The following is a 10,446-nucleotide window of genomic DNA, read 5'->3' on the forward strand; positions in this document are numbered from 1 at the left end:
TCTCCATTCCCGTTAAGCTACCACATACACATGCACACACATACACATCACACCACATCAAACTCTCCCCTCCCCTTCATTCTGTCACTCCCGAATACACCGGGCAAACCCCCTCCACCGCCGGCAGCCGCCCCACCACGTTCATGAAAGCCTAACAAAGAGCGAGAGTCTTTGTCAAAGCTGTAATTTTTAATGGTTTTATAGGGTTTATGAGGGATTTGAATTGAGAGTTTTAGAGATAGAGATAGGGGAAGAGAGAGATTCGATTGAGAAATGTATGTGGTGCCACCACCAAAGGGATCATCGGACACTGGATCCAATGTCGGGTCGGGTGATTTGCGGGTTTATCAAACTTGGAAAGGCAGTAACGTAAGTCACTCATTTATCATTTTTCTTTCGCTATTGTGTTTTTAAACCTTTTATTGACTGATAGATGCCAATATTCTCATATTTTGTTACGCCTTTTCTGTTTCTTTTCAATGAGAATCTGAATCAGAAAAAAAAAAGAAAAAAGAAAAGACGCAGACTTTAGAGCTACTTTCAACTGTACATGTCAAATCACAAAAAAATGTAACAAATGCTAGTTTCAGATGAGTTAATGTTTGCAGCAACAACAATAAATCTAGTTTTGATGAACCCCTTTCAGTAAAATATTGAGTGTATCAATTATCAGCTATATTTGGCAAGGTTGAACTCGGTTTTGTAGTTATTTGGCCTTTAATTAAATGAAAAGGGATTGTTTAAGTCAATAGCGTGATGATAAGATTCAGCACCCGGGAAACAAATTGCACTTTTTGCGAGTAAAACTAATAAGAAGTTCGAAGGGATTGATGGGAAAAAATGATATGTGATGTGGTTTTGACTTCAAAATTGGTAGCTTAAGCTTCAGGATTGTTTGAATGGTAATGGGGTGATTTGGCTTTTTCTTAAATCAGGGGTGGTCTTATAATCAACCAGTGGAAGGGCAATTATTTTTTGTGTTTGTTTAATATATGTGATTCTCATTTCTCTCTCTGTTATATCGGAAATTGAAATGATTGTTGGGAATCCATTAACTTATTCTTCTGCACGCTATAAATCTATGCTGCCTCCTTTGGGATTGGTAGAAATTTGACAATAAAAGTAGAATAAGAAATAAAGAAAGATGAAATAGCAAAATCACATGCATAATTGATTGTTTGATTCAGAGGTTTTAGATGCTGAACAAGAACTAGTTGAGTTATTACAATATATGAGAGCTTCTTAACCCTGTTTCTCATTGTAAATAGTGATATAATGTTAGTGAAACTGATATTGATTGAATTGTGGTTGATTGACCATGTGGCAAACTATGTGAAATTGAGATTGGTGAACTGTAAGTTTTGTATTCAGCTTCCAACGTGCTTATGGTGAGACTTCAGTTGATCCCAGGACTTAGAGTCAGCATTGACCACAATTGCATTCTTATTCTAAAAATGCAGAGTTTTTTCAATTTTTTTCCAAAGAACTTACTGGAATTATGTTCTTCTGCAGATATTTTTTCTTCAAGGAAGGTTTATTTTTGGACCAGATGTAAGATCGCTTGCGTTGACTATATTCCTGATTGTTGCTCCAGTAGCACTATTCTGTATCTTTGTCGCCAGAAAGCTGATGGATGATTTTTCAGATGATTGGGGAATATCAATAATGGTCATTGCTGTTGTGTTCACTATTTATGTGAGCTCTCTCTCTCTTGCTCAACAGACACACACGCACACATCCCGCTGCCACTCCTGCTCTCTCTGCAAACACATTTAGGTTCCTTTTATATTTTTAATTTACCTAGTAATTGAAAATAGCAGTTTCAACAATGTTTTTGTTGACCTGGTATTTCCCCCCTTTCATTTTATTGGTAAAGATTATAGTAGCCAACAGTGTTGTCAAAGGTGAAAGGCGCTAAAAGACGCACGAGGTGCTAGGTGCACACCTGAATGAACCAAGGCGATATGCTATAGATTAAAAGAAAATATATATACTGTATTATATTATATTATATAAATCTAAAATATATATCTTCCCAATTAAGATCTGATCATTAGAAAATCAAAAGAAAATATAAATGACCATAACATAGTTGTATAAAGTTATATTTCTCACCCTTAAAACAAAATGAGATAATTTAAAGTAGTAAGTAGCTAAATAGATTAAAAAGAAAACTTAATTATCATAATCATTATTCATTAATCTTCAAAAACATCGTCATCCATGCTTTCTTGTTCTATACTTATGTTGTTGTTCTCTGACTTTTTTCAATGCAAAGTGTGGTTGGTGTTTCTCTTCAAGTGTCCTTTCTTGATTGCATGTCTCCTACTTTATTGATTTTTTATTCTTTTTTATCCTAAGCTTTGTTTTTTTTTTTTTCAAAAATACCCCTAAGTTGTTTCTTGTGGTAAATTAAAAAATAGACAAATAGGTCAAAACATAAATCAGTTAAAAAAAATCCAACAGAAAAGGAAGTATTTCAAGCAGGTGCTTGCTTTAATGCCTGGTGCCCACTCACAGGGTGCTCACCTTGGCAGCGCTTCATTGAAATTCATCACCTGAGGCTAATAAAGGCGTCGTGGCCTCACCAGAGTGCCTCAAAGCCTCTTGGCAACAGTGGTAGCCAATTCTGGCATGTGGTTCAGATATCAGAGAACCCAGATGGGGTAGTTTTTATTTTGGTACACTGCCAGGGATTATTGGAGAGCCACCAATAAAGATTTAAGCACAATTTTAACCAGTCTTGTTCATCCATCTAAAGAGGATGTCTGGAGAAAAAAGGGGGTTGTTATGGTGGGGGTTAAAGGGTAGGCATTAAGATTTGTCCATGCTGAAATTTAGAGCATAAGTTAAATATACAGTAGGTTGTTTGTAAGCTGGACAGGATAGGAAATATTGCTTAATCATATAGATTGGGTATAAGAGGTGTGAGTTGTGGGAACTGATTATCGTAATTTGTAGAGCAGGTTTAGTGGATGAATGTCTTCTGTAAAAGATATTGCTTCAAGGGTGTGCATTGTTGAGGTACTTTCTTGATTTTGTTAGTAGTTTAGAATGATGAGTTTTCAAGAGGGATAAATGTTTGGTGGTTTATTATATATTATTATGCTGTTATGCATCACCATTTCACCAGTTTTGGCAGAGGGTAGTGAGTCGATGTGCTGTGCCTTACCATTCTGAAGTTTTCCGTGCAATCTCATTGAATATCCAATACATAACCCCAGCTTGTCTCTACCCTAGTTTGTTGCCTCTTCTTACCATGTTGGCTTTGCTTTTACTGCATAGACTCTTCTTATTATTAATAATGATCATACTTGTTTCAAGCAAATTCGTTGCATAGCATTCTAGGTATTGTCAATTAACCAATCTCCAAAAAAGCTGGAGGTTGCACTTCAATGATATATGCATTCACATATATCATGTATTCTGTCACACGGGCATATGCATACTATGTACCTAAATATTATTGGAAAAAATTTGAAATAAATCATTGTAAGTGTTTCTGTATACCAGCTCGTGATGTGATGCTTGTGATACAATATGTTCTTGACATGTGAATCTTAATAAAATAAGATAAAAGCAAGAAATTTAATTATTAAACATATATTGATTTTGATCATTTCAATATCATTATTGTTTATCAATAGTCATTTACAGAACAACATTAACAAGAACAACCAACTTTAGACAATAATAATTTAACAAATTAGAAATCAATAATACCTTGGGTTGAGTTTGTGATTTGACCATGTATATGTGAATTATGACAATATATTTTTTTTTTTTTACAGTGGTAATCACATTGGCAAAATGTTTAGCATTAGAGAACCTGGAAAGGAAATTTTGGAACTGAATAAGAATGTTATTGTTCTGCATAAGATGAGGTTCCTGTAACAGAAATGTATTTTCTTGTAAGAAAATTGTTGCACTGTATGGTTCAAATCTTATGAAGTTTCACCCAAAAGACTTCCTTTCAAAGCACAAGAAATATCTTGAAAAGAAATTTAAAATATTGCAATAGATCAGAAGATAACGACACTAATGTGTGAGTAAAAATAAATTTTTAGTTACATCTTGACTGATATCTTTTGAGTTTAAAGTAATTTTCTAGTTACAATTTGACTGAAATATCTTTTTAGAGTTTTATGGGTCCAGGTTTAATTTCATGATTATATGCTTAAAGCAATCGAGGAACTATTGGATTACTGTTAGCAATAGAAATTTTTTTTAGGGAATTAACAATGAATAACCATCTATGTCATCATTAATAACCAACCAAGTCCAATTAGATTTACAAGTGAATTACAAAAGGGTATTTGCAGCCTTATACCATAATTGCCAACTGATCATAATAATTCAATTTCAGGATGTTCTGATTATACATAATTCATCAGGTGTTAATGCTCATTTTGTCTCTACCAAAGCCTTTTTACATTTTTTCTTTTGTATATCATATGGATAGGCTGGTGTTAGGGTTACCATGTTAAGCTAGGGTAGCTTGTGATATGAAATGTAAGTTTATGTGGCCTTGTCTAGCAAAATATCATGTGAATGCCATGATTGGATCATGCCATGTCCTTATTGTTTGGGGATGTGCAGTTATTATCCCCCATTTTATTCTGTTTTTGCCTTTTCTGATTCATCTGCTACAACCAATGCATTTCAGACCTTGCACCACGCTGTTTTGACCTGTGTACACTTATGTAGCTCATGCCATGCATGTAAAGCACTTGTTACCCTAATTTTGAAGATGGTGATGGTGTTGTAAAGGGCTATCTTCTTCCTGGAGAGAAAGCTCTAAATCTGTCCTGAAATCTCTCTTGAATGTCTTTCCTGGGCATGATAGGGAAACTGTTTCTGTAATACTGAACATGAAGCTCATAAATGTCTCTGATGTCTCAGGATTTAGTTCTTCTCCTGCTAACATCTGGAAGGGATCCTGGCATAATTCCACGCAATGCACATCCACCAGAACCTGAAGGCTTTGATGGGAGTGCAGATGTTGGGTCTGGTCAGACTCCACAATTACGTCTGCCACGTGTTAAGGAGGTGGAATTCAATGGAATGACTGTGAAGGTTAAGTATTGTGATACTTGCATGCTTTACAGACCACCTCGCTGCTCGCATTGTTCAATATGCAATAACTGTGTTGAAAGATTTGACCATCACTGCCCTTGGGTTGGGCAATGTATTGGCTTGGTAAGTGATCCTTTTTTTTTTAGTGGTTGTGACTGTAGCAGTAAAAATGATCTTCAGCACTATCAATGGGATAGGATAAGTAGTTATATTGCAGTGCATCTCTCCTCCTGAAATGCTGTTTCTGCTGAAGGGTGACAATTAGATGGACCCCAAGCTTGAAGTTAGGTTTTGCTTTCTTTAACCAGGAAAATTCAACTTGATATGGACCTGTCAGTCCTTTCTTGTTGATGCTATCACAAACTTTGATGTGTTTGAACACATATGGTCACCACTTCTTACTGATAATCTGAAAACTTAATGAAATATCAACATATTGAATCTAGATGGTTCATGTATATAAACTAGCAGATTCTGATGTTAAGTTTCTAGAATTAATTTTTCTCAAGTTGTTGGCATGGAAAATAGTTGGATTTTGTTTGTTGTCTTGGTGGTCTTTTTGAGTGTCATCACTCCTTACATTGATTGATATGCTTCTGGGTGCAGAGAAATTATCGATTCTTCTTCATGTTTGTCTTATCAACGACCCTTCTTTGTATATATGTTTTTGCTTTCTGCTGGGTCTACATTAGGAAGATCATGGGATCAGAGAACATCTCAACTTGGAAAGCAATGATGAAAACCCCTTCATCCATTGTTTTAATAGTTTACACGTTCATATCAATGTGGTTTGTCGGTGGTCTTACTGCCTTCCATTTGTATCTCATCAGCACAAATCAGGTAAGAGAATAAGGTTCCTCTTTTCATAATTCTTTTATGGAGAAGTACATTCATTCACTCTCTGAATGGAACTCGTCCTTGTAATCAACTGTACACTTTCACTAATGTTCTCCTTGCTTGTTCAGACCACTTATGAGAATTTCCGATATCGCTATGATAGGCGGGCAAATCCTTTTTATAAAGGATTGGTGGAGAACTTCAAGGAGATCTTTTGCTCCAGTATCCCCCCTTCTAAGAACAATTTCAGGGCGAAGGTGCCCCGGGAACCTGCATTACCCACCCGGACACTTGGCGGGGGCTTCATGAGTCCAAATATGGGTAAAGCTGGCGGTGACATAGAAATGGGTAGGAAAACTGTATGGGGAGACATGAGTGCTATGGCTGATAGCGAAGGACAACCTGCCAACAATGATCGGTTGAACATAAAAGATGGTGAACTAGGCGAGTTATCCCCGGATATCAGGACCACAGTAGATGAAGTTGGGGACCGTGGTGGATTACATCCTAGGCGATCAAGTTGGGGAAGAAAAAGTGGAAGCTGGGAGATGTCACCTGAAGTTCTTGCTTTGGCAGCTAGAGTGGGGGAATCTAACCGTGTGGGTGGTGGGAGCAGTGTTGGCAGCTTAACAACTGAGAACCGACAATCATAGTTGTGGATTTGACCTCCATCCAAACCTAGGAAGTGGAAGATTAACTGATTTGATGAGTGCTGGTGGTGATTGCTGACCAGATGGTTGGTTATTCAACCTCCAAACTATATATTATGTGGAATATGGGGAAACTTTAGAGGGGGTGCTTGAAAGTCGTTGTTGGTTTGACCATTGTGCTTTTAGGGTGTGGAATGGAATGTTGTGTTGTTAGTATGAGTGAGCTATTGTCAGTTTTGACTCATGTATTGCTGGAATTAGTTAGTGTTCAATCTCATTTTATTTGAGGAATCAGTCAGTGTTTTCCTATGATTCCTCCTTTCAATCAGGGAGCCAATGGTTTTGACTGCCACTAGCTTGATTCCTCATTTTGTTGCCTTCGGGCCCGCAATTAATAATGGGGTCAAGCATGCATAACCCTAAATTTACCTAACGGCAGCTTCATTGTTTTAGGGTGATGAAAGGGAGGCATCGATGAAGTGTGGTAAGCACATGCATCAGAGTCCAAACCAGAACCTGGTTTTAGGAGAGTTGTAGCGCCGCTTTGCCGTGTTATTGTACTGATGCTCGAACCATCCGCATTCTATAGTCAATTCAGGTAAATGACACTTTGCAATAATTCAATTCAACATTCAGCGCACAAATATTTTTCAAGCTCAGAAAAACGATCCGCAGCCTGGACTTGCAAAATTAATTTTTCAAAAGTAAAAAAAAAAAATATATGTATATATTTTAATGTTTTTTATAATAAAAAATACTTTAAAAAATATTCTTTATTTTGCTACAAAAACACGTCAAGGTATCAAACATGGTATTCTAATTTGGTTTTGTTTGTCATTGTATTTCAAAATCATTTTTGAAAAAAATTATTTTTTATTTTATTTTATATTAATATATTTTTGATATTTTTAAATTATTTTGATTTAATAATACTAAAAATAATGTTTAAAATTTTTTAATGTGGCTTGGATGGCAGGTGGGATCTATAAATTTTGGAAAATTGTCAAATTGCTTTGCCCCTGAGCAATTTCTAAATTGCATCATGGGATAAACACACTTGGGTCTTATGACCAGCAATAGCTTGCAAACTGGGCTTGGCCATGGCTGGCAGATGGAAGATGGTCCACAGCTGTGATGTTAGGCCAATTTCAATTTTTTCATATCAACCTGACCTCAGGCTCACATAAGCCTAGCCTCATGTAATATCCATTGGATAAAGAAGTTAAGATTATAATATCCGAAGGTCAAATTCAGGGGACTAGTCTACAAGGAGGTAACGGTGTGGTCAAAGCCAGTCCTTTGGGGTGCTTATTGCGGCCATAAACCTCAAACCTGTCATTTCAGTAGCCAGTGAACCTAACCCACGGAGTGTTTTGTAATTTGCCTACACCACACCTCGGTGTCAGAATCGCCCCTCTTTTAATGAGAGTTAGGAAATTTTATTTATTTTATTACTTTATTGAACCACATTGTTGAAGATTTATTATGCCTGTAATTAAACCTATAAAGATGAGAAAAGGCAATTGAACTCTAGGCTTGAAGCTTCGCTTTGACCTTTTTTTCACTGCAGCACCCCATATCATTTCTCCACCTCTTTCTTCTTCACACAAGACATCAATAGGACATAGCAACAGCAAATGTTTTTTTGTCTTGAGCATATGCCAATGTGGATGCAGTGAGAAATCAGGCCTTGGTAGGTGAGTTTGTTAATCTTGTCTTAGTTTCGAGGGTTTTTTTGGCCGTTTAGATTATGGATTTTTCCCTATGTTGTCTCTATGTTGTTTTTTTTTGTCATTTACTGGCATTTGTTTTGACTGGAATGATGGATATACATATGCAAGTAGAGGTTTGATTTATGTGTGTACTGTGTGGTTCTTTTTTGGCATAGATATGTTTAAGAACCAGCTGCAAGAACTTGCACAAAGAAGTTGTTTCAACCTCCCTTCTTATGCTTGCATTAGAGAAGGACCTGATCATGCACCAAGATTCAAAGCTTCTGTGAACTTTAATGGTGAGATCTTTGAAAGTCCCAGTTACTGCACTACATTAAGACAGGCAGAGCATGCGGCTGCTGAAGTTGCCCTTAATGTTTTGTCTTTAAGGGGTCCTGCAAGGTCTCTAACAGCAAGAGTTCTTGTAAGTTTCTTTTGTCAAAATCCCTCTTTTTTTGGTTTGTTTTAGATAATTTTCTTGATTGCTTAATTGTGTTTAAACGATGGATACCCATTTTGTCTTCAATTTGGTTACTCTAAGTCTAGTCTTATTGTTTCTCTCTGGGAATTTAATAAAGGATGAGACTGGAATTTACAAGAACCTACTTCAAGAAACTGCCCATAGAGCTGGGCTTAACCTCCCTGCATATACCACTGTGAGATCAGGTCCTGGTCATGTCCCAGTTTTCACTTGTACCGTGGAGCTTGCTGGTATGAATTTCACAGGTGAGCCTGCAAAGACAAAGAAACAAGCTGAGAAGAATGCTGCTATTGCAGCCTGGTCTGCTTTGAAAAGATGTAAAAATTCTATCTCCTATTTCCTGTTTGTTCTAACATCCATTATATCATTACTTGCATTTTCTGTGTAATTAATGTATATTTTTGTGCAGTTCCAAACTTGGACTCTCTGAGTAGCAAAGAAGTGGACACTCGTGAAGAACAAGATCAAGCAGTTGTGGCAAGGGTACTGTCAAATTTCAGATCCAAAGATGAAGGTAGATATGCAAGAAAGAGGGATCATAATCAAGCAAGAAGAAGAATGGTTAGAGGGCACAAAGACAGTAGCGGTGCATCATCTTCCACCACCCCAAATAACTTTCTACTGTATCCACATCGGAGGCTCCTGGATCTTATATTGGATTCTACCTTAGATGGTTCAACACAAATGCAGAAGTCCTCCTTTATGTCTCTCCTTCCTCCACCCCCACCCAGAACAAGTTCAAAGATTTTGCCACCGCCCTCACATATAGACAATCCATCTCCATGCTCATCGAACAGGCCTATTCCAGTACAAGTTAAGGGAAAATCACAAGTTCATGTCCCACTTGAAGAGCATTTAAAGGATGAAGAAGAATGGTTAGGTACTAAACCAGATGTCATCAAGAAAAACATTGAAAAGGAGAGTGCCAGCAATTCAAGTTCAAGTAATCTTTACGGATCCAGTTCTATATACAGGCCATTTCCTTTCTCCAATACTGGGAAGCCGGTCACTTCCTTGCTTGATAACACTAGCCAGCAAAAATCAACCCACATTAGTAGCAGAATTTTTGGGTCTACAAATCCATCTCCAATGGCATCCATTTCCATCAATACACCTTCAAGTACCCATGTTCCAAGGCCTATGTTCACTGGAGGGTTTAACCCTCACAGGATTGCACCAGCTGTTCAAATAAGGTCAGTGATCCCAGTTTGTGCAGCAGCACCATCACCAACCAGACCCCCACAATCATCACCAGCTACAAGTGCTCCTTCCCTTTCTAACTTCACGGGAGTAGCTGAGGTATCAATGCTCAACAAGTCAAATCCTCAACCGAGTTCTACCGAATTCAAAAACAAGCTACAATTATTATGAATTAGCAGTATAAGTTGAAGAAAAGACAAATCTTGTTTAAACCCCATAATTAAGCATCTCTTGCCAGTTGTTGTGTCTTGATGGGGCTGGTTGTTAAACAAAATCGGTCCTTTTTCTTTTGCCTTTCAAAAACAAACCATGGTGTTGTCTCATGGGGTCTAAAGGTTAAATTTTTGTATTTATACTCCTGATTATATAATACTCCTATAAATATTACTCTACTTCACCTTACATTAACTGCTGAGAGAGAGAGAGAGGAGAGCATTAAATGTGATCTGGGAGAGTGGGTTGCAGAAGGTGAGAGAGAGAGAGATGGGGG

General features: G+C 37.2%; 2 protein-coding genes across 3 annotated transcripts; both read left to right on the plus strand.

The window, feature by feature from the left end:
• Window positions 1-6,911, plus strand: LOC105140579 (DHHC-type zinc finger family protein). 2 transcript variants are annotated; one of them, XM_011047457.1, is made up of 5 exons: window positions 1-369; window positions 1,513-1,695; window positions 4,903-5,199; window positions 5,773-5,916; window positions 6,042-6,911. In XM_011047457.1, the coding sequence occupies exons 1-5, from the start codon at window positions 274-276 to the stop codon at window positions 6,564-6,566; spliced, it is 1,245 nt and encodes a 414-aa protein (XP_011045759.1). In that variant the 5' UTR covers window positions 1-273; the 3' UTR covers window positions 6,567-6,911. The 2 variants fall into 2 exon arrangements, with proteins under 2 accessions (XP_011045759.1, XP_011045758.1); XM_011047456.1 differs by having other exon boundaries at window positions 3-369; window positions 5,683-5,916.
• A 999-nt stretch (window positions 6,912-7,910) lies between these two features.
• DRB3 (dsRNA-binding protein 3) lies at window positions 7,911-10,346 on the plus strand. The gene is made up of 4 exons (XM_011047458.1): window positions 7,911-8,260; window positions 8,452-8,699; window positions 8,854-9,073; window positions 9,166-10,346. The coding sequence occupies exons 2-4, from the start codon at window positions 8,454-8,456 to the stop codon at window positions 10,125-10,127; spliced, it is 1,428 nt and encodes a 475-aa protein (XP_011045760.1). The 5' UTR covers window positions 7,911-8,260; window positions 8,452-8,453; the 3' UTR covers window positions 10,128-10,346.
• The last annotated feature ends 100 nt before the right edge of the window (window positions 10,347-10,446 follow it).

Source organism: Populus euphratica, unplaced genomic scaffold, assembly GCF_000495115.2.
Source record: "Populus euphratica unplaced genomic scaffold, PopEup_1.0 scaffold116.1, whole genome shotgun sequence".
Taxonomy (NCBI): Eukaryota; Viridiplantae; Streptophyta; class Magnoliopsida; order Malpighiales; family Salicaceae; genus Populus; species Populus euphratica.

Excerpts from the sequence above, each read along its gene's own strand:
- LOC105140579 (XM_011047456.1), top strand. The coding sequence starts at position 274 with ATGTATGTGGTGCCACCACCAAAGGGATCATCGGACACTGGATCCAAT. Across the intron at positions 1,696-4,902 it reads CTGTTGTGTTCACTATTTAT|GATTTAGTTCTTCTCCTGCT; the intron begins GTGAGCTCTCTC and ends CTGATGTCTCAG. Across the intron at positions 5,917-6,041 it reads ATCTCATCAGCACAAATCAG|ACCACTTATGAGAATTTCCG; the intron begins GTAAGAGAATAA and ends TTGCTTGTTCAG.
- DRB3 (XM_011047458.1), top strand. The coding sequence starts at position 8,454 with ATGTTTAAGAACCAGCTGCAAGAACTTGCACAAAGAAGTTGTTTCAAC. Across the intron at positions 8,700-8,853 it reads CTCTAACAGCAAGAGTTCTT|GATGAGACTGGAATTTACAA; the intron begins GTAAGTTTCTTT and ends AATTTAATAAAG. Across the intron at positions 9,074-9,165 it reads CTGGTCTGCTTTGAAAAGAT|TTCCAAACTTGGACTCTCTG; the intron begins GTAAAAATTCTA and ends ATTTTTGTGCAG.